Source organism: Vidua chalybeata, chromosome 7 (assembly GCF_026979565.1).
Source record: "Vidua chalybeata isolate OUT-0048 chromosome 7, bVidCha1 merged haplotype, whole genome shotgun sequence".
NCBI lineage: Eukaryota > Metazoa > Chordata > Aves > Passeriformes > Viduidae > Vidua > Vidua chalybeata.
This window is the reverse complement of record NC_071536.1, coordinates 35,202,268-35,226,536: the sequence shown is the minus strand read 5'-3', so window position 1 is coordinate 35,226,536 and position 24,269 is coordinate 35,202,268. Positions and strand designations below refer to the sequence as shown.

The 24,269-nt window shown below is 39.5% G+C and overlaps 1 protein-coding gene across 1 annotated transcript in view; it reads right to left on the bottom strand.

The window, feature by feature from the left end:
- Positions 1-24,269, bottom strand: part of ARHGAP15 (Rho GTPase activating protein 15) — a 320,977-nt gene that overhangs the window by 35,114 nt on the left and 261,594 nt on the right. Inside the window, exon 12 of the mRNA XM_053948319.1 lies at positions 22,961-23,095. Within this exon, the coding sequence (XP_053804294.1) occupies positions 22,961-23,095 (135 nt within the window). The remainder of the gene's footprint in view (positions 1-22,960; positions 23,096-24,269) is intronic.

The window sequence follows — 24,269 nt, the reverse complement described above, 5'->3', positions numbered from 1 at the left end:
CATTAGTTTTATGCAAACTAGGGAGGAAGATGAAAGAAAAAAAATTATCAATTATTTATAGATTGTTAAAATGTATCGTAGTGCAGCGCTACTGTATAGAAATGACAATTAGCCAAACTTACCTTCTATAATTAATAATGCATATATTATGCTCTTTGGGCAACTAATCACCAGTCCTACAAATTTGTTTGACACCGATGAAGATACCTAGGCACAGGCACGGGTTAAAACAAGGAAGGCAGAACAATGTTCTCCCATTAAGGAATGGCCAGCTGGAACAGGCTCTCAGCTATTTCAGAGCTCCTTAAACTCGCGCCGCGCTTCCAGTTGACAAAATGGTGGTGGGGTCTACCCAAGCGCTTGACAACCTGATTGGCACATGTGAAATTAAAATCCAAAGGCTCCTAACGGGAAAGGTCTCCCAAACTGGCGGTTTGACTGATACACTGAAAGGCAACCCACCGCATTTATCACCCTCTGCCTCGGCTCGAAACTTCGGGAAGACGGCGACAGCAGTGCTCCTTCTGTCCACGCTACTGGCCAGGCAGGCGCGGATCAGCAGGCCACGCTGCGCAACCTGTTTCCCCGGCGGTACAGATTTGGAAGCGGCAGAGATAGCTCGCGAGGGGCATTCGCACCTATCAAAACAACAGGCAGGGCTGCCACGCTTTCAGCGCGAGGAGCCGCGCGGGCGAGAGGCAGCCCCGGCGCGGGTGTGAAGCGATGGGAGCCTTCGCCGCGTCCCGCCGGGATGGGGCCAAGGTGCTCCAGTGCTCTCGGCCAGGTGGCTCCTTGCCTCCAACCTGTTTTTCTCCTCTGTGCCTTAAGGAGGGACTCTTAAGCATCGTTTTTCCTTTGAAACTGGGGGGTTTCTTTCCCTTTGAAAGGCGCTGCTTTTTTTTTTTTTTTTTTTTTTTTTTTTTTAGCTTTAATTTTCCTCTTTGGAAATTTGATCTCGTGATGTGGCTATTACTGCCAGGTCTCTCACTGAAATGTCACTCGCTGCCATCCCCCTTTTTTTGTGTGCCCCTAAGAGCAGCCTTATGGCAGTTGTGGTGGGATTCAGCCACTTAGATGCTGGCAGCTCACCACGGCAGGGAGTTACCCTGATGTATCCACGTTATCCTCCAACCGCGCCAAGATGTGAGGAGCTTCTGGGACACTTTGTGCAGAGTCTCAGGTGCTCTAAGGCATATTAAATGGCACATTAGATGCATCAGAGTCTAGGAAATAGATTTACCTGACGCAGCTGAGTGTTTATTTATTTGGAGATTGCGTCTGCAGGCGTGCAGCCCACTTTGCCCCTTTTTGCTCCAAGGGGTGGGTCATGCTCTGTCCTTGGCATTATCTGTAGGGTGAGTGGCATGAGGAATTTGGGTGTTCACAGGCAGTGTTGTCCCAGCACATCCTGACAATAATCTCTTGCAATGGAAATATTTTGATCTACAGCTACAGATCTTTGAGTCTATAGGGCACAGCTGCTCCCATGACTGGTGGCTCCTTGGATGGGAACCAGTACCATGCTGAAAAACCCAGGTAAATCACCATTTTCTGTTCACTTCGCTCTGTCCCAGTGATTTCACTGCATGATTTTCAAAGGAAGATCCCCTCTGCAAAACTAAATGGTTCCCACCTTGTGTTAAGCCCTGATAAGGATTTGTTAGAAGCTTTGATCACTGTCTACCTGTTAACACACAGAATATTAAAGAGCCCCCCACGTTCACAGGGGGCAGTGCAGAATTATTATTATTTTTTATTTGTGATAAGTATACTATCTGTAATAATTTATGGACATTCTTGAATTTATAAATATCAAGGCTCTGCCAAATATTTTAACTATCCCTCCATGGCAAATTGTCTTTAAATACTGGCAGTTTTTTTTCTTTTTAACATTTACTTGTGGACCAGAAACACTTGCAGTCTATTGCCCCTGGCCTTCTGTGAGAATGTTAGTTAGCAATGCTCATAAAAACTCAATTCATCAATGTGAACATAATTTGCTATGAACAGAAAGCTCACAAAAGGGTGAATTTGTCAGATAGACAGGTGGCCTGAGATCTCTCCCTGATACTGAACGATATGAATAATAGATTCTGGTAAATGTATGCCAAGACTTGAGCTGTAAACACAGCTGCCTCCATTCCCTTCCAGAATAACAGCTTCGAGAACGAAAGCACAGGAACCACAGTTCCACCTGAGGACTAAGCCTGTGCATGTACACACACACACAAACACACACACACACTCACACACACACACACCACACAAATGCAATGCACTTGCAGGCTCACAAAGAAAACAACCCCAGAAAAAGGACAGAGGCCTTTCCAGCTCCTTTCGCAGACCCTTGCTCTGAGCGGATTTTAACATGTGTGGAGAGCAGAAGGAGGGAATAATAGAAAACATTTAAAATATATTTTAAAATATCTGCAGTCATAGAAATAAATCTTCCTCTGATCCAAGGGCAAAAAAAAAAAAAAGCAAAAGCCAAACCAAATACCAAACCCTCAGCTGGCTTTTGTAGGTAAAGGATCCAGACATAAGATGGGGGAAAAAGCATCGTAATGTCACAGCTGAATATGTATAAAATAAAATTATAGGGCTTTTTTGCTATGATATTACTTCCAAAAATTAGCTAACTGTAATGATCCTTGCTAGACATACACAGTGTTGGAGATTTTTGTTGTTGCAGGTTACTGGTATTTATTCCTACAGTGTTCAGTTTTCACTGGGTTTTTTTTAGGCTCAAATCATTAATTACTGCCCATGGACTGGGAAAGAAAGATATTATATGTGCAAAAGTGACCTTTCAGCTTTTCTAATGAACAGCTTTCTGCTGGATGTTTGCCCAACATAACTTCAGAGCAGGCTGAAGGCTGTTCCAGGCAATCCCAGCGACCGATGGTACAAAAGGGTTGCTGTAATGTTTGGACAACAGTGGGAAGGACCTAATCCTAGGTCAGGTCTCCCTGGCACCATCACATAGGTGGGAGTGAAAGAACTGCAGGACAGTGACTTTATGTTGCTAAAAATCCCCAAACATTCTTAAAATGGGCTCTTTTGGGGCCAGCCACGTTCATTTTGAGAGCTTCTGAATCAGCTGACTTTAAAGGGCAGAAATAGGATTGTATTTCAGGAGAGAATGATTGGCTGAAATAATTGTTTTGGGCTATCAAACTCTTATTTTTGCAGTTCTAGTTGAGGGCTCTCTGCTCTAGTCTTTGCATGGGCAGGGTTTAATATCTTTTCCCCTTATAGGTACAAAACAAAGGACTTTTCCCACACTAGCATGCCTTATTTTAGGGATCAGGCAGGCTCTTTATTTAATCCCTCTCTGGCAGTGTTATAGCCCAGGAAATGAACTGGGAATTGTATCATCTGAAGTTCATAGATGTTTGTTAATATTTGTTATTTAGGGAGGATGCTTCTCTGTAATGAGTTGGCGAAGGTGAGAGACATGCAGGCAGAACCAGCACATCCTAAAGCTCCCAAAATGTGACCGCATATGAGATATTAAAGGCAAAATGGAAGTTCTGAACAAATGAAATCACTGTCAGAATAATAAAAGAGAAATGAGCTATGATCTAATCTGTTTTCTAGCAGTGTCACAGAGGAGCTATAATAAAAGCTATTTGCAAAGTTCAGAATCATTTCCCGTGCAAAGCCATTCACACACTCTGCGACTCTGGACAAATGGAGGGGGTCTTGGCTCTGCCAAAAAAAATGGTGTGCAGATAGTTCACTATTAGTTTTAACTTTGTGCACCTAAATTTCTCTGTTGGCTGCAATTTAAGCTCCCTGTTTCTCTGAGATGGCACACGAACTTGTGCACCTGGATTTCTCCCTCTATTTTTGGTGCCTCATCTTCACACCTTTCCAATTACAAGCTGCAAGTGTAAAGGACAAAGAAAATGGAAAAAAGCCGTATCACTGGATGCTTATCTAACCTGGTTTTGCACCATGCACACTTTAAATGAAAGCACAGCAAAAGATGTGGTGTGTCCTCATTGGAAATGCTCACTCTGCTCTTCTCCTTGGAGTGAAATCCCACTTCCCATGTGCCTCTGTTTCTGTGGCATCCTCTGTGCAAGCAGTGTGAGGGAGAGACAGAGAAAGGGGTGCAAGGAGGGATGAAGTGAGTCTCTAAATGCCTGTTTCTCCCCTGATCTTCACAATGAAGCGATGAAATATTGATGGTGGGGTACCCAGGGTCTTTCACAGAGCTAATGAAGGCCCTGCTCTGTATGCTCCTCCCTTTAAAGGAAATAAGAGAATTAGTGACAGTTTCCCCATGTTACTTGTTTGTATTTTAAAGAGGGATAGGTTGGAGAAAAGGAAATGGGACTGAACCAAATGGAAGAGAACATGGAGCGGAGCTGAGCTGACCTTGGTCTAGGCTGTGGAAGAAAGTATGAACAGGTGGAAAAGGAAAACATCCTCCACTGATTGCTGCAGAACTGGAATAACAGCAACCAATCTCTACGTAGAAGTTTCTCTTTTCAATTCATTGCATTTTATTACAGGTAGATTAAGACATGGCAGAGGGAGGAAAAGAAAGAGAAATCACAATTTCTCTAATATGACAGCCACCATTTCAAACAAAATGCAGTGGAGATTTAAGAGCAGCATGGATCTCTTGTGTATCTACAAAAAGTCCCTGTTTTGACCCAGAGATCTGCTCACACAGAAAGAAATGAATGAATAACACCAGTGGGAAGGGCAGCAATAACAGCAAACTGTGGGACCTCTCTGTCTTCCTGGAGTGTGGCTGGGAGGTTTCTGAAAGTTTTGGAGTGTGTGCTTGTAAGTTCTCTCTAGTCTAGGATGGTGTCTGCTGAAAATGAGGTTTGATATGGTCATTCAACATGAAGAGCTGGTGATGAACATTAATAAATCATCTCCTGGACTTCATGGGGTGGGCACTGTCATCTCCTGGAGGAATCCTTTCAGAAGAAACCTGATTTTGTTGCTTAGCAAAAGCAAAAATCCACCAGGGATTTATGTACACAACCCTCAAGTCTCAAAATGCAAAAGAGAGCAAATCTCTTATTTCCACCCAAATATCTTGGTTGTCTTTGCTTGGTTTGTCTCTCTCTGATCCTCCCAATTCCCTTTGTACCCATCTGCCTTACCTCCTTTGTTCCTTTGCTTGTCTTTATCTTTCCCTTACATATATCTTATGCTCCAAAGTGAAAAAAAAAAAAAAAAAAAAAAAAAAAAAGTAGTTCACAGAGTGAAGGACTTAATAAGTAGCAATTAATATATTACCTGGCATATAGGTAAGGCAAATAATCTTAATTTTTTCATGTTTTATGGACATGGGAATTACTATACATAGTGATAAAATAATTCTCCTGCTGGCTGCAAAAGCACCACCAAGCAGTCAGTGTGAGTAACCAGCAAAAGCCACAGAAGTCAAATAAACATATGATGCATTGCTTCTATGTGGGAAAGCCTAATGTGTGGAGAAGACAAATATTGAGGTCTCTGTCTGGTGGAAGGCAGCATTGCTGTATCAGTGGAGATGACTGAGTTACTGAAAAGTGGACCTGACCCAAGAATTAAATTTCACAGGGTAATTTTGGTGATTTCTGGTGTGCTGAAGGTGAAAAATAAGTGGGCATTTTAATAATAGGACTTGTAATCCAACCCTGCTACCCACCCTATTATAATGGTGGTATTATTTGACTATGCATCAAAAAATCATAGTATAATATATATTCCATAGTACACAATTAATTACATATTTTATATATATATATCAAAATACAGGAACCTTCCAAGGCATTTTTTCAAGGGTTCAAGTTTCTAGGAGACTTCTGATAGAGCTCAAGATCAGGCTGTTGGAAAATATATGAGACTGTATATACAATCAAACAGGCTGAATCTGCAAGAAGAAAGTTGATTGGTGTAGTTTAGCTTTGACGTTATTGAAACAGAAATTGAGATTACAGAAGTCACAATAGAGGTACATGGCTCTACAAGTCAAACATGACCTTAAAGCCACAGGTAGACCCCTACATCAAGAGGAGGCTTTTCGTAACTTAAAGTTGTCACACTGATTCTTCTGAATTTATCACTTGGAGTCAGCTCAGTGGACCTCTGCTCTTTGTCCATAAATCCACAAGATGGTTGTTCCACAATACCCACAAACATGCATTAGAGTGTTAATAAAAACCATAAAAAAAAAAAAAAAAGGTGAATATACACTCATATTTTTAATTGGGAATAGGAAATCTTAGGAAATTCAAAATTGCACAGTGCACCGGGCATCTGTGGCAAAATAACCTGCACAAATTCAAAATCTGGTATGGTGAATGAATTAAAGAGTGAAAAAAAGACCAACCTCCCTGCCAAGGATACGTAGCCAACCTGCTGGAAAACGCACTTTGATTGCATCTGGAGCAGAGGCAGGCTGGGGCACCAGGGGAGCACGGGGCAGGGGCTCGCCCTGGACAGGCTGCACGTCCTCCTGACACGCGATGGAGGGATCCGTGCAGCCCCTGAGCCCCTGGACAAAGCTTTCCTGCACTGTCCCTGCAGCACAAAGCCTTCAAAGGGACACCTCCTTTCCCTCCTGACACAGGAAAACACATCACAGGCACCCAGCTTGGGTGAGGGAGTCTGCAGTAACAGACCAGAAAAGAGCTGCCTCTCCCAGCTCACAGTCCCTAAAATTACTCCTACGATATTTGGAGGTTTGAGATGACCTTACCCTTGCCTTTTTTTTTTAATGGAAAATTTACAGGTGTCATGTATGCACATTCACAATCACGTACATATATTATGATAGCTGACAAGACTAAAGGAGTACAAAAGGAAACTTTTTTCTCTACTAAATATGTAATTTAATTCCTGACGCGCATACAAAAAAAAAAACATTACCACTCCTCCTTCCCCCACCAATAACCAGAGGTTTGGCATTTTGGAAGAAAACTTCCCAAGTACCCCAAGCTGCTTTCTATGTTTAGTGGAGAAGCCTGAGTGCAGCACTAAGTCTCTAACTCCACTTGAACTCTTGCACTAAACATAGAGATGGCCCTTTCTTCTCTAAAACATTCTGGGCTACAAGCTGGATGTGTCAGCAATATAGCAGATGGGGAAAATGTATACAAGTGTATTAATTTTGTGGCCCAGATTTATGCAGAACACATATTTCCACAGATTTCGTATAGGATTTAAAATCTTGCTTTAACCCTTACTAGATAAATGTGAAGCTTGGAAAGAGCAAAAATGTTTGTGGAGTGGGGGAATGGGACAGAGGGGGCTGCTGCTCTCACTGCTTGCTTTGGTACCTGATTTACAAGAATAAGCGATGTCCCTCCGTTTACTTGCTCTGAAATATTTATATGAATTCTAGCAGTCTCACAATGATTTTGCAAAGTTTAATTAGTTCATAATTAATTAGCTTCTTAAAGCTTCCTGGTTAAAAGCACAACTGAATGAGTCAAGCTAAAAAAAGAAAGAATTTTTTGACTTTTAATTTTTTTGTTCTTTTCCAGGTAGATCTACTGATGTGCCTGCATGTTCACAAATATTCAGGTGAGCCTTTTTATTCCCTAGAAATCTCCCAAAAACAAAAGGGCTGTGCATGGCAGGGTGGAGAAATATTTCTGAGAACATTCATACCAGATGTGTGCTCACAACCCGTCCTGAAAAAACTCTTTTCATTGTCTGCACAATGATTTGTCAACGAGTTATAACTGCTCATGAATTATTTGCTTAAGGAAAAAAATAAATTCCCTGATGGCTTTACAAGGATGTTCTATACACACTCTTCCAAGTGCTTTAATCGTACTTTAGAAGTGGATGCAGCCACGTTGGTGCTAAGTTTGGAGACATATCTTTGTCTAGGATGGGGTGAATCAATTAATTTTTATTGTGGTTTATGGAGAAACACTAATGAGGGCAGCATTTTTTTTTTCCTGAGGTTTACTGGGTAAAGAGACTTGTAAGTATGACTGTAATGCTAGTGTAAAGTAAATACTTGTAACACTGAGCATGGTATATAAATACTAAATACTACTAAGCTTCCTGAAGTGCTCTACAACCTCAGGTATCTTCTGTGTAAAAACAGAGGCAACTTTCAGATTAGCACCTGGTTCATCTTTATTTCTTCTACTGGAAGATGTTCCTGCTCATAACAGAGGGGTAAGAGCAAGATCTTTCATGTTCTTTCGAAATCAAACCATTCTGTGGTTCTATGACTTCTAAATTTTACCCAGAAAAATTTCATGTTGTTCACAGGTAACACTTACGTGCACAAATATTTTTTTTCTGTTTATTTTGTGTCAAAATTTTTCTTCATGCCATTATATACATGCCCACTCCATGTACCTTTTTGTTCAAACTAACACAGCCAGAGAAGGATAAAGACTGTAAATTATCTTTTACATTTAACTCCTCCCCAGAACATCGTGGGACTTAATGACTAATACACAGGGGAAGTGACAGACAGGAAAACCCTGTCAACCCTCAGGTCCAGAAGATAAGCTAAAACATTTTCAAAGAATTCGTCGTGCCTGGCATCACAAAAGTGGCTCAGTTCATTAGGTGAATAATTTCCAGTGAATTTTTAAAGCAAATCCCATGTAAGTAATGCACAAAAGGAGACCAGGCTAAGCCATACATTACAATATTTCTACAGTAAATTTGACAGGCTTAAGCAAAAAATTATTTGTATTGACTAAAAAGCTGCATTTCTGTAGTACCTTATTCAATAACTCAGGAGAACATACAGTGTGCTATCTGCAGGATAGCTTTTTTTTCCCCTCCAGATGTCTCTTTTTCCTTCCAGAAGTTGCAGAGCATTGGACAAGCAGTAACAGATGATGAACACATGCATAACTACAAATGGGCAAGCTGATTGTTTTCAGAATTGGTATAAACATTTGCTCTTGGATTGAGATTTAGCCCATAGCAAATCTTTACATTCTCGTTATAAACCTCTGACAAAAAGAGCTCCTAATGAAAATGCTGACAGTGTGAAAACGTGGTTATGGTCAGGAAAACAAATGGATAAAAAGTGGCATTTTGTAGTTCCATATGTATACTTCATCAGGGAAGTCTTTGCTAAGTTTACACTTCAAAGCTAAAGCTTGATGATAACTGCTTCTCCTACCCTTTCTATTTAAGGCCCCCAAACCTACTTCTATTACTGCTATCTCCTGCACTAAAATTGGAAAAATAAAACCACCAGGGGCTGGGGTATGAACTTTCCTGAGAGCTCAGTGAGAGAGCCAGCAGCTGGATTTTTAGCATCTCTTTTATTTTTGATTGTATAGATAATAGTAGAGCCTAATCAGGACATGGACTCACTGCGGTAGGGTGTTACAGACCGAAAAAAAAGGGGAGAAAAGCAGATTTTTCTCTTCTTTGGAGAAGAGAGCTGCATTGTGTGTCAGCATGGGGTTATGGAAAACTTGGTCTGCGTGGCTAAAACAGCCCCAAACATCCCATGCCCACACCTCCCTGGCCGTCCCGTGGCCACAGAGCAGCACAAGAAGAGAAGGGAGATGCTCAAAAAATCTGTTTTATCCTTGTTCATCACAGCACAAGCAAAGAGAATATTAGAAGGTGATAATAGCATAAAAATATGGCTTTACATGCCCAGAGAATTTGAATGTTTTTTGGGACAAGCCACTGAAGTAGGTGCTGTCTGACAGAGCATTTAATTTTTTCCTCAACACCACCAGGGCTTCCTAGGCTTGCTAGTAACCATGGAGTAAGAGAAAAAGGTAAGACAACATAAAACAGAAAAAGAAGGAAAAAAAAAAAAACTAGAGCTCTGACTGAAGCTTTTAAGAACCAGGAATATCAAAAAATCTTGGGGGAAATTTGGCACGGTGGTGGTGCAAGAGGGTGTTTCCTCTGGAGCCAGCAAGAGTTCTAGTAGGTTAGAGAAATTATATTGCCAAGAGACAGAGGAAATGTTCAGCACAAGGAAGGGGTTATTGGAAGGGATGCCTTTCATGGAATCCTAGAATGGTTTGGGTTGGAAGAGCCCTTAGAGATCATCTGACTCCAACCCCCTGCCACGGGCAGGGGCATAAAATAATTTTGCATAAAGCAAATTGAATCGTAGGCGAATTTCAGGAAGAACTCAATCCTGACAGCAGGACTGCCTGTGGAACTGGAAAATCCTCACACTGCCACAGACAGTAAACAAATGCTCTGCTCAGAGAGACTTCACTGGTTGTGAGATAATGAACGTGGAATTATATCATTGCAACAATATACACCCGCTGAATTTGACTCCACTTGAAGAGATGAGAGCTCTTAAGTTGCTACGTTGAAAACAATTTAATTGAACCTTGCTAATTAGAATATAACAAGTAGTTAAAAATTATGCAATGTTTTAAAAATGTTTTAATTAATTTGAAATTCTGATGGAAAATTAGTAAATGTATGTCAGTGTCTTCCCCTGCTCGACTCAATACATCACAGGGAAAAAAAAAGATGTATTTTTTCAATAGGGACACTGAGAAAACATACACTAGTAGAAAATAATAATGTAGAGTAAGGAATAATTAATTAATTCAAGCTTCAAGATAAGATCACTGTGTCCTGCTGACCCTAAATGTTAATCAGTTGATTGATTAATTGCTACAATCATAATAATTATAGGGTATAAATCTAAGTACATTTAATGATAGTTTACACTTAGAATAAAAATGTCTTTTATGTCTGCTTATCTTCATCATTTCTTGAAGCCTAGTCATATTTTTTGTTTGCCATAAATAAACCTGAAGCATTTTTAGATGTTATCTTTGTGATGAGGTAGGTTTAGACTTCATTCATCTGATCAGCAATATTTTTTTGTGTGGCCTCCACCTCCTGTCTAATGAAAAATATGTTCCTGGATGAGAAAGAATTGATTATGTGCAGTACCCAACACAACTTCATCAAAAGCTCATCCTTAATTGAAAGACAAGGGGACATACCAATGAGACCATTGTATAATTACAGGCTGTCTAACCAGAGGAGTTTTACACATTGAGAGATTCTGCTGCTACAGAAACTCAGTCTGAGATGAAACAGTGAAGCAGATCATTAGGACAGAAAAATATTTTTGAAAAAGAATGCAAAGAAAATCAAGAATTCTGTCGATTCCTGATTAATGGAAAATAGAGAATATCTTGACATCTACATCATCCTTGAATTTGTGCTTTCTCACTAAATTTAGTCGTGCTTTATGGCTGCACTAAAGGAACAATGGAGGTCCTTGTACCTCAACTGACACAGCTGAGGTACATTTTTTTACCAAAAAGTACATGTGAAAAGCAAAAAAGAGCCACTCAGTTAAATCTGAATGTACTCTTAGGGAGTAGATCTGAATTTACTACGGCCTCACTCAGTCATTAATGAGGAGTTTCAGTAGGAGTGGCAGGTAGAAATTGTAGTTGTTTGTACTCTGCATGTTTCATGGATAAAACCTCTTGTTTCTATTATTGCCATCCTGATGAACAAGTCTTGCCATTGAAAAATGTCAGGAAACCTTAAATAACTGTGAGTTTTAAACTTTTTAAAAGAAAAGTATTCTGTTAAAATACAGACCTTGACAGAAGATTTCATGACCATTTTCAATTGAACAGTTCTAGAAATTTTTGGATTCTTCATTTGTAGAGCTGGTACCCATACACTGCTCTGCAACTCTCATTTTGCAGAGATATTTGTTAAATAAATAATGCTAGGTTAGGAATGATAGTATAAATATTTTAAGGAGTCACTAAAGCATTAGAAAAAAAAAAAGAAAAACAACAAAGCAGGCAAATTCCAAGTGAATGAACTTTTACTGTCTTCAAAGTGTTACCTGACCTTCTACTTTTGCAGCTTGCTTGTCTCAAAGTTACAGCAAAGGAGGAGATAACAGTGAAACTGTACTATAAAAATAAATTACTATCATGAATATTAAGCAACAGGGATATAATAAACATGACTGCTTACATGATTCTGATTTATTGATACTGATCTGCTGTAAATTATCACACAAAATACTTGTTTTAGTTGTTCAGGAACATGTGCAAAATAAAGCTTAGTGGACACTTCCCAAAGACCTTGACATCTGTCACTAGATTCATACTGGGGAATCTTGATGCCTCTTTTTCTGGTAGGGATGCAGCAGTATATTTACTTTTCCTTTCCATGGATTTATTTACTTTTAATTCTTTGGCTGCCTGGCTTCCTTAAACTCTCTCTTTTAACCATGCACAGTTTTATAAAACTACTATCATGGAGGTTCAGCTCTGACACAGTGGAACAAATCCAACTGCAAAATCTCCTAAAGGCTGTTCATGCTTGCTCTGTTAAATAGTGCTCACTTTTGAGTCAAGAGGTTTCATTACTATATTTATGAACCTCTTGGCACCAGGAGCTGGGATTTCCCAGTGCTGAGCATTAATGCATTTTGCATCACTCTCTAGCACTGGGAACTCTGTATCACAGGTGCTGAGGGGTTAAAGACATTAAAAAATTGTGCAGATCCTTATTTCTAGATAGAAATCATTAATGCATGTGAGTGTTTGGATGGTCTGAGCAACTTTCAGAGAGCACAGGTAGAAAGCAGGCTGCCACTGCCACCTACTACCAGGAACTGCAGGTTTTAAGGGATCTCAACATTAACATGGCTATATTCTGTATCAGATATTTGTTATCCAAATTGATGGAAAGTATCCTATCTGAAAATAGGATTATTCTTCTTTAAATTTAAAGCCTGCTTTGTGCTTATGTGGCTTATATCACTTCATGACATGGTGTGTTATGTCAAACCTAAGATTATTTTTGGAGATTTCTGAGACAGAATCTACTTCATTTTGCCTGTCATCAGCCTAAAGAATGTGCCAAAAGACCCCTTTTTATTTTTTTGAGGCAACGATTCACAAATACCATCTGAAGTAAAGGACAACTACTGCTTCAAAGCAAAACCACAGATCCTGGATCAAATTCTAACATCTCCTAAAGTGGTTACTCTCATCATGGTTTATTATTTCTCTGTGGAGGATTTCTCTCTCCACAGTGGGCTAATTTTTTGTAAAAAAAATGATGCACTTAAGCTTGCAGCAGGAATGTGGCCTCATCAGGTGCCCTGATCTGTGGTAGAAAGAAAACGAAGCACCAGCCTCAGCTGCAGGGAGTGTAGGTTAGTTCTGGCTGCATGTGAGCATCCAGATGCAAATGGAACACAAGCCAGGGAAAGGGCTGTTCTAGAAGTGGCACTTGATAGCCCAGAGCTGGAGCTGCAGAAGCGTGAATAAACCTGCCTGCCGGGCAAGCCTTCCTGCTTTTCCCAGTTTGGTCTTGGTTGAAAAGGAAATTCAAAAGAGAAAATTGAAAAAGAAAAAAAAAAATAGTTCTAAGTGTGAAGGCTAAGTTTATGCACATTCCCCTAACTCAGCTGCTTGAAACATTTAGAATGCATAGAAATACTCCATAAAGTTAGTACCTACTCTGAGTCGGTACCACAGCTGTAGTAGTTTAGGTCTTCAAACAGTGTACCAGGTCCTCAAATATCTATACCAGAGAACCTCAGTTGGTACTTTTTTTCACCTAGACATTGTCATGCTAACCTTTGCTGCTTCAGATCCAATGTGCTGCCACACAGGTGTGGTGCTACTCTTATTTGGAAAGGTGGAAACTTCTGGATTGTAGGAAGGTGTAAGCAGGGAGGAAGACGGCACAGCACAGTGGGTGATGGCTTTCAGCATCCCCTTCTCTTGTTCTTGGAGGGTCTCCTTCTCCCTCCCTTCCTGGTCTTCTATTCCCACTTTCCCCGCCTCACTTCTTCCATTTTTGCACCTCTGAAATTGTGTAACTGGGGCATTATAGGCTGCTTCTCCTCCTGTTATTACTTTCCCCAAGTGGAAGCTTCACTCACAAGCCTGATGAAACATTTTTCCCCTCAAACCCAGAGTGCCAATTCTCACTTTGTCAAGAGCTCCAGATAACCCTCAGGAGAAGTTCCTCTCCCCCTGCCTCCCCCAAACACTCCAGGTCACAGGGATCTTGTCACAGTCACTAAAGAGCTCCTCCTCTCTCTTTTTCCCAACCCTTTCCTGCCCAGTGCTGCTCAGATTTCTCAGTTTCTCTTTCACCACTTTCTCCTGCTTGATTTTCTCCATGGGTTTCCCTTATGTTAACCCAGATACAGACTCTCAAATTGGCTTTATTCTTCCTTCTGCCCTTTCTTTCATAGAATGACAGGATTATTTAGGTGGAGAAGACCTTAAAGATCATCAAGTCCAAACATTTCCCCAGCACTGCCAAATCCAGCACCAACCCATGTCCCCAAGTGCCATATCTACACCACTTTTAAATCCCTCCATCCCTGCCCTGTGCAGCTGTGCCAGTTTTTTGTCTCTACAAAAAGAGTCTCTTAACCACAGATGAAATTTAAATTAGGCTAATAGACTATTTTCCATGCCCCAAAATTAAGTGGAAGAGGAACAAACTGAAACCCTAGCCTTTCTCCATTTGCCAGTGTTTGATTCCATCCTTTTAGAAGCAGCAATTGGTGTAAAGCTAACAGAAAGTCTCTGAAGCCTCTGTGATTAGTTGCAAACACAAACTACTGCTTTGCAAGTTGAAATGAGGCAGATGACATTTCCACAAGCATCCAGTAACTACTCCACCTTCCCATTAATGTTACTGCTCTGAGGACCTGCATCCCATGGCAGGTAAGAACCCAGAAAAAAAACTTTTAGCCATATTAGTGCTCATGCAGTCAAGGGCAAGTCAGGGTTTAGACAAAAAACTCTCTTGTAAGTGCTGCTTGCAAGCCCTGGCTTCAAAGCACAGTGCTGAACCTACCACGTATGTCAAAGTTCTTCAAAAGGGTCTCTCTGTGTAGATTACTGCAGATTTGTATCCAATAATTTATTGTGGGAGCATTAAACCATTCATATCACAAACACCTGTGCAAGCCAGTTGGCCTAGTCAATTCTTGTTTAACATTTAATTATGAATATAATTAGCATGAGTTAAGAGACAGGCCAGGCATCCGCAATAAAATTTCTGCTATGCTAAAAAAATTATAACTGTAATAACAAAAAAGACAAAGCTGGGGTAGAATATGTCCCTCCTACGCAAACTTTTGCATGATAGAAAAATCCAAGTACAGATTCTTTTAAAACTTCCTCATTTCCTTTGATGATAGCTGGAAAGCCTCCACCATATTTATAACAGCAAATTAAACTGTTTTTCTGTCCCTGTAATATTAGGGCAATTTTCATCACTGGTGTAGCCCTTTGAGTGAGGTTATGCAGGGTCTTCTCTTTTTCTCAAAAGGTAAATTTTATTCATTAAATATAATTTAAATATTCTTTCATTTGATGGGATCACCAGCACACTGTGTTAGCTAAAGTTTACAAAGGGGAAAATCCTGTTAAAATGTTGCTTCAGTGCATATTTAAGAGTTTTATGAAGTGTTGTCTTTTAGCAGAATTGACTGCTATCCAAAGAAAAGAATTAGTAAATATCACAACTTGTCTTGTTTCAAACCCAGAGGCTCAGTTTTAGAAAAATAAAACCCAAAATCAATCTAGAATCAGGCTGCTATGGACAGGTGTTACCTGAGCATCCTTCACAAGGAAATGCCCTGCAGAGGAGGTAAATTTTCATATGTAGATTCTGTTTTCATTTCCCTCCAACATCTTAATTAAAACTTTCTAATAAAAAAAAAAAAAAAAAAAAAAAAAAAGAAGAAATGTCTTACCTATTAATTTCTTTCCTTTATTTTTAAACATTTCTTAATTTCTTAAATTGGGCTACTTTACACCTCGAAAGAAAAAAATCTATTCAAAGCATGACCTCCAATTTTTTTTTTCCCTAAATGAGTTGCTTCCAGACCTGAAAAGATCTATTTAAAAATGCTGTTGAGCAGAAACAGTTTGCAACTGTGAAGAAAAGGTCATTGAGAAAGAACTGGGAGGTTACCAGGACATATTGTTCCTTGACACCTCCTGGGAACAAAAGCCTGGAGTGAACCTCTTTGGTTACCAGTTTGCTGCTACTGCAAATACAACAGTCTCCATTTAGATCTTCAGTGGAGACATTCTTTATTATTGGCTTGAATTTAAGTGGAGACTGTGTTAGAATATGATATCTATAATGTTGGGAATGTTAGAGCTTAAATATATTTAAATATTTTTTACTTATATTTACTTATTTGTTTCACTCAGAATGGTCATATACACTTTTAATCTGTATTTTATTAACACCCACAGATTAGAAACCTTCTCTTGTAGTCTCTGTCTGTGGCACCATCTTAACATCTCTTCTAAAATGTGAGGGCTTTTTCTTTCTCTGCCAATGATTTCATCAGTTAATGATTCTTGAATCAGATATTCACACAACTTTCCAGATAAAGACAGTTCAAAAATTGATTTAATACTATTCAAACCCACTGAAAATATCCAGTACCACACTCTGAATGACCTACTAATACTTTTAATGTTATTGTGTTTGGGAGAATGTGTAAGCCACACACATATTCATACATTTGCATGGTTGGGTATCCCTGAGATTATGCTACTCATAAAATCATTCCTTTGTTTTTCAAGAAATTTTTTAAAAACGTGCACCTTAACTTTTGATTATTTCTTGTTTCTACACAGTTGTTTTTTTTTTTTTTTCTGCTCACATTAGTTTATGGATCTCTACTGTCTTCTGATATTTAAATTTGGCCAAGAAAGTGTATTAATTATGATGTATCATGTGAAATATATTGTGGTGACCTTGGATTTGTTTATAAATCACCATGTTCACATGAAATTGAGGCTTTCTGATGCCATGCCAAGCCCCAAAACTTCCTTGGACAAGTAAATGGAGGATAGAGAAACGATTTCAATAGGAGGCTCGCCAACTGTGAATCTGAAGGCAGTTTGATTAGGACTCGAAGCCCACAGATTGAGATTATGACAGAAATTTGCATAATGCCAGAGACTGATAAGATTTGGTTTCTCAGGAACCTATTACGTGATGATGTTAAGAGACTGTCATGGATTTCTTACAGTGCAATATGCTGACTTGTCTTTCCAAGACGAGTTGGCCTTGAGCCTTGTTCTTTGTAAGCCTCGAGTGAGGTTTCTTTAGATGTCTTTTGAAAATCTCTTTAGACATCTTTTGTAACTTTCCACCAAGATGATACAAGGATGTTATGACTGTCAGAATAAATGAATGTATTTACTTCCTTTCTGTTTCCCAGCTACTATTTTCATAACACTGCAGAGTAGTTCAGAGCAGGTCCTTCCTACATTATATTTTCAACCAATGCAGCTCAGTTCTTTGGTCATGATTATGAATTGATGACTTGTTTATTGCCTTCTGACACAGGTTTTTTGTTTTGTTTTGTTTGGTTTTTTTTTTTTTTTTTTTTAATTTTTCCCCGATTTTGGTGCAGACAGCTTCTGTGCAAACTCCTCAAAAATTACATTATTCAGTGCAAAAATTTGCTCTGGTCTGCTGAAGACCGAAACATGATCATTGCCCAGATAGGTGTGAGTTTCTGCAGCACGTTGTCTCGAGCCACACAGGCAATGGGTTCTTGGGGGCTCTTAGTGAAGCAGAACAAGAGTCAAAACTCAGAAAAAAAACTTTTTTCTGATGCCAGAAATGCTAGAGATGAAGACAACTGACCAGCATGGAGAGGGGACTGACAACTACTGATAGCACTGTTAGCTTTTGAGAGTTAAAACAAGTCTATGATTCCCATGGAAGAAGAATTCATTGCTTTGCTATGTTGCCATCATAGATTTTGTCAGAATACCCCAGTAAAGACCAGTGTCACAGACCAGCAAAACTGTAAAAAAAAATTTTATCTAGCAATTTTTGCTAACCAAAAAAGTTACAAAACTCTATCATGTCTAAGATGCTAAATAACCATCTTCAGTTTCCGTATAGTAGGGTAACACATAACACTGTAGGATTGATAGGAATGACATTGAGAATTCTGCTTAGCATGCACCAGGAGACCTTAATTGATATATCGAAAGGATATGTGTGAAATCATTTGAAAAAAGTGTTAATGGTCTATCAGAGCAATCACAGAAAAAAAAAAAAAATCCAGATCTTGAAAAAACAAAAATTAAATGAGTATCTAATGTGGACCTTAGGTGGTGTCTAGGCACTTAAATTCTGAAAAACTTTATTCAGCTGCCATCTACCCCTGAAGGTGCATAGGCTAATTAGGTACTACAATTGTGACCTTTGAGGATCTTTAGGTGCCTATGGCTCTGCTTTTCCCCATGCAAAGAAATGCTTCCTTTCCTTTCAGGACTGAAAATCCTGAGCTCCAGAAAGGGGGGACTGCTTTGTCTAAGTGCCTGGGGGGCTTGATTCTTGGGGGGATTGACAGGACTGAAGCCACATATGCTGACTGGATCTGGTGCCCTACAAACCATAGAATCCTAGAGTGATTTGGGTTGGAAGGAACCTTAAAGTTCACCTTGTTCCACCCCCTGCCATGGGCAGGGACACCTTCCACTAGACAAGGTTACTCCAAGCCCTGTTCAACCTGGCCTTGGACGCCTCTAGGGATGGGACACCCAGAATTTTTCTAGCAACCTGTGCCAGGGCCTCAAAGGGAAGAATTTCTGCCTGATAGCTAAGATAAACCTGCTCTCAGTTTGGATCCATTCCCCACTGCCCTGTAAAAGGCTCTTGTAAAAAGTCTCTCTCCGTCCTTCTTGTAGTCTCCCTTCAGGAATATGTCCTTTCTCCAGAGATCTGGTGGTGGGTGTGGACTCCACATTTTCTGTTCCCCACACTGAGACCTGAGACATATCAGGCTAGGGATTCCACTTGAAAACCTGCAAGTCAGACTTTCAACACTACGTTTTTTTTTAAATTAATCTCATTCCTCTGTTCATCTGTCTCAAGTGGGAAACCCACTGCAGTAACTGATACGTTCATTCAGAAAACTGTCTGCAGGAGAATCGTAATTTTGGCAGAAGGATTTTTATTTAGAGTATATATATATATATATATAAATACACTCACATCTGCCTCTGTGTGTGCATTTTAAACAATAAATCTCCTATTTATCTACAGTGCTTATGTGGCACCTATTAAATTCATATTAGAGATAAGGAACTGAAATGAAGGCATAATCACTAGACCTCATTGAAAAAAATCTTTCCAATGAAGTAATCTTTCCAACCTGTTGCAGAGAAAATCAAAGACCTGAACCCAAGCCTCCCAAACCAGAGACAGATGTTGCAGCTTTGGGAACTGGGTGGAATTTTCCTTTGTGGAATATCAGTGAGGTTTTTTCGTAAGTGCAGTTGGACAGATGCACTGTCTGTACAGATGCACAGTCTATACAGCTTGCTCCAGCTGAAAAGATCTGGAAGGACTAGTGGGTATTTAAATATTTCCTGTGCTGTGGATATCAGCCCTCACTGCACTGTAATAGCAATTTCTTTTTCTCCATGCCTTTGCCTGAGACATTTCAAGAGAACTAGTTCAATCAAAATAAAGATTTAGAATCAGCTACCACATTTACCTGTTAACATTTCTAAACAGATTTTAGGGATAGATTTCAGTGGCCGAAGTCCTGGCAAAAATTTCTATGGCTATGAAGGATGAATTCTGTAAATAAGGTGATTAAGTGTTTCACTTGTTGGCACTTCTACCACCTTACTCACATGAAGCACAATTTTACTTGCAGACAATCTGTTGAACTACATCTGTTGATCTTCCAGAAAATCAATAGAACTATTTGTGGTACTGAGTAATTTAAGTGTGGCTGAACCTGACTTCATAACAGCATTTGGGCACACTTTAGAAATGCATATTTCATCCAAAATAATACAAAATGACTTGCCAGTAATACCAGACAAAATCACTGGATAAAAAAAAACCAAAACACCCTACTTTTCAAATCCTAGGAAACGAAATTAGTATTGGGCCAGAGGTCTTGTGGACTTCCATTTATCATTTGTAAGTTCCCTGATATAAGCTGTATGGACAGTTTTTATCCAACCTCAGCCTGGCAAGCAGAATTCTGAGATTCTGTAACACCTTGAATTATCTTCTAATATTCTGGTCATATGTAAATTGTTCTAACAGTAGGGCCATATCTAAAGTTAGTTATAGGGGAAATTGAAGGTGGAGAGCAAGTGTTTTGAATAACAGAGAGTACTGTAAAGTTTTGTTCCCATGCACATAATTAAAATGGCAGCAGCATCCAGGAAAATTGATGCTAAACTTACTGTGGAATTTTCTCCACATAGTCTTTACAACATTACCAGAATAAGGAGTCCACCACACCTCCTGGGTTCTAATTCCTCCTGAAACCTCCAGCTAAAGGACTAAGTCTAAATGTTTTTGGGAACTTGTCACTGCCTACTACATGCAGGTTTTTAGATCCCTTAAGCTTACATAACCCGTGCAAGGCCCTGACTCAGGAGTCTTCAGTGCTGGGATATAATCAGCATGGCAATCTGGGAATCAAGTTTTCTTTCTGGCATTATTCTAATTGTACTGCACACCCAGCACTGCACTTCTAATTTTTTGAAGAATAGTCTCTTTTTCACAACAAACTGGAGAAGAGAGGAGATTTTCTAGCAGCTCAGTACTGACCAGGCAAATTAATTAGCACAAGTAGCCAAAGAATCATCTGCAATGGAAATGATACCAAAGAAAAGAGATTTTTTACTTTGCTTCAAGACTATTAACATACAGAAGAGCTCCAAAAACACTGAAAACACCTAATTGTTGTTTATAGACGTTTTTTAAGTAGAGTTGGTAAGAATATGGATTTGTAGATCCTATGGCAGTAAAGGCCAAATAAAGAGAAGATTGATTGGAATTTGTAGCTTACTTTAGACAGTTGGATTAGGTAGAAATCACCCTGATGTGCAGTAAAGCAAGCAACAAGAATTAGGGGTTTGAAATAGTGCGAAGCACATCCTGGAGTGCTAGCATTTCCTTCCTTGGAATAAACTGTCTTAAAATCCCTCTATAAATGACTGTTCATTAGCCTATCAATGTGTATAATGGCTCTCAAAATCATAATAAGAATTAATAATAGTTCAAATAGCAGAAAGGGACATTAATTTCTCACTCATGAATATTAATGCTTTAGTAGACAGTGTCGTCCCGACATGCTTTCAAACTTAATTCACAAGCCTACGGCCGATTACCTGGTACATCCACTATCAAAAACAGCCCCACTGGGCCACCAAAAGATGTCAAATCACCCTGACTTGGACACTAGCAGTGAGGACAAGAGCAGAAGACAACAGGAGTGAGATCACGGTGCGCTGATATCTTTGTTCAGAGTACAATAGTGTTTGCAAAAGATGCAGCAATGGACGATAAAAAAGGGGATAAGGAGGAGGATGAATATGCTGAGCCCCAGAAAACCAGTATGAAGCTGGATTGTAATGGCAGAAGATAGAATTACAGAATTACTGGATAGTTGGGGTTGGAAGGGACACCTGGAGTTCCTCCAGTCCATCCCCTGCTGCCAGGGTAGAGTCACCTGGAGCAGGTGACACAGGAGTTTCCAGACAGGGAAACTCCATGAACTCCTTGGGAAGCTGTTCCAGTGCTCTGCCACCCTCGATGTAAAGAAGTTCTTCCTCAATATTAAATATTGGACTGCAGAATTAGCTGCACAGGAGGTGTGGATGATCTGTCAGGCTGTGGCCCACAAGAGGACACCTCATCTCCTCCTGGATGAAAAACCACCTGAAGGGCATGTTCAGGTGCTGGTTCTTCAATGAGCAGCTTATCCCAAGGCATCACAGAAGCTGAACAATAAGAAATTCTTTATTGTTTTTCCCTCTTAGCACTGCAGACGCTGTGCAACAGGAACTTAAACTTGAGAGATGATGTTCCCCACCTGATTTCCTTTGGAAGGAGAAGGAAGTAAGCTGCCAGGAGTAAATTTCAGGTAATTTAACTGCACTGCACTTCCAAATAACTGAGCAGGGAAGGATCTTGTGAGATGTATTTAACCTCATTATATCTGATGCTGGGTCTTGAAAAGCTTTAGTTGAACTAAAGACTCTTATGAATATAAAATCAAAGTGAGCTGTACATTAAGGGTTTCGTATTCCCCGACAGCTGCGCATGTGCACACCCAGCTCTCATTAACAGCAATGGCAAATATGTGTGCCCATCACTCAGAAATCAGACCTCTGAGTACTTTGTTGGATTTGTTTTTTTTCCTAGAGGTTTTCTCTATTGGATCTTTAATTAATCTCCTGCTCGGCTTTTTTCCCTTTAAGCCATCCCTCTCCCTCCCCCACTTTTCCAACAGGAGCAAACCCCCAAATCACTGGGTTTTTTTTGTCAAGTTTTTCCAAGCTGATACAGTTTTACAAAATGCACCTGCATATATTAAATACAGGGAGGGTTTGCAGCACATAAACCACAGACATGTGGAACGGAATAAATGCCTGGGACTTTGAAAATACTTTTACTGCCTGCCAACTTTAAACAAAAAAATAATAATCAAGCAAAGGTAGATATGAAAATGAGAACATGAATGTTTTTGCATTCTTTTTGTGATCACTGCAAGGCAAGAGTCTGCAACCTTGTGGAACAAAACACACACATTTCATTCTGATTAACATAAAGACAGCCCCTTCTAACATGATTCACAATTATTAGTCTCTCTCTTGTGTTTGGGGATATATGGATTATCAGCCTAGCATATTTTGAATACATACACATTTTAATTCCTTTCCTAAACCATTTTAGGCACTACAGTCAAAATGCAGAGACAAAATTTATAGATCAATAATTCGATATTTTTTTTCCCCTTCTCTCCAGTTAAATACCTAAACACTGTAAGAGATAAAAGGTAGTCTCAAAAAAACAATAAAAAGCCAGGATCACAGATAATGGAAGGTAAGTCAGATTTGAGATGCCCCTGCTCTTCTATTTTTAAGTTTATTATTATTTTTATGTAACAGGCTATTTCACTAGCTGCTACTGTATGTGATGTACTTACTTATCGCCTCCACAAACTGTTCAAAGGAGCAGTATGGGAACAGCGGCTCAGGCAGCTCTCTGAAAAACATCTTGAGTGCTCCGGTGACAACGTGGATGTCCTCCCACTGGCTGTCGTCCAAATTCAGCTTCTCTTCTGGGAAAACACGAGGAGAAATGGAACAACTGGTTTTAATGAAACAATTACAAGACACTAATTATTATGTTAATGTTTGCCTACTATCATCAGCAACCGTTAACAGCCTTCTGCACCTAGAGGTTTGGTGCTGTGCATGTTTTTTTTTTTTTTTTTTTCCTTTTTTTTTTTTTTTTTTTGTAGGAAGAGAACATTTTCAATGGAATACCATCTGTAGGAATGCAGCTAACAAAAAAACAAGAGACACAAAGAGACAGTACCATTGACACAGTATGTCAGATACATTTATTCCCATAATGCATCAGTATGAAAATTAGCATCACAGCTCAACATGATTCAAAGCTATTTGGTTTTGAGGCCGAGGGGCTAAGAGTTGCCAACGATGGACGGCTCAAGGGACCGGCCTAAAGGCCTTGCTGAGCCAACAGGAGACATATGCTAAACATGGCAATAGAAAATGAGTTATTGCTTTACATGTGTTAGCCTTGCTATGTACAAGGGAATAATGGGGAACGCTTTTCTCCTTTTTTTTTTTTTTTTTTTTCCTGAATGTAATGTCAGCAAGGAATAGAGGACTGTGAGAGAAAGGGTATTAATTCCTTCTTACTGCTTCAAAAATATTTTGTTTGGTTTTCATCTCTGGGAGGAAGATTTGCCCAGCAACAATATTAGACAGACCCCTGTTGGCCTACCTAGGCTATGCAAAGCTGTCAAAAATGATAACACACTAAAGACAAACCACAAGTGCCTCCAAAACTGTTTTGCAAACAAAAAAAAAATGTTTTCTTTTGAAGCTTGACTGAGCTAAGGAATTTAAATATAAAAGAAACTAAATGCTAAAATAGAGTTTCTAATAAAAATAAAACAAGATTGGGTGATTATTCCATTTTTCTTTGAGTTTATTTTTGTGGGTTTTTTTTCTTTTAATTCTAGGAGAGTGATACTCTTAGAACATAATAAACAGTGAGATCATAGTCCATATAAAACTCAAGGAAAGAGCAAATCCTTATTAGTCCAAATTAAAATGACACAAAATGACACAGACTTTCTCCAAGTTCTGTTACTCCAAAAATGGAGTTTGCTTTTTCCCCCCATGTGCTATGATTTTCTCTTTTAGAAAATTTCAGTCTGAATGCAAATCGGGGACCAACCATGAAAACTGCTGAACAAATTT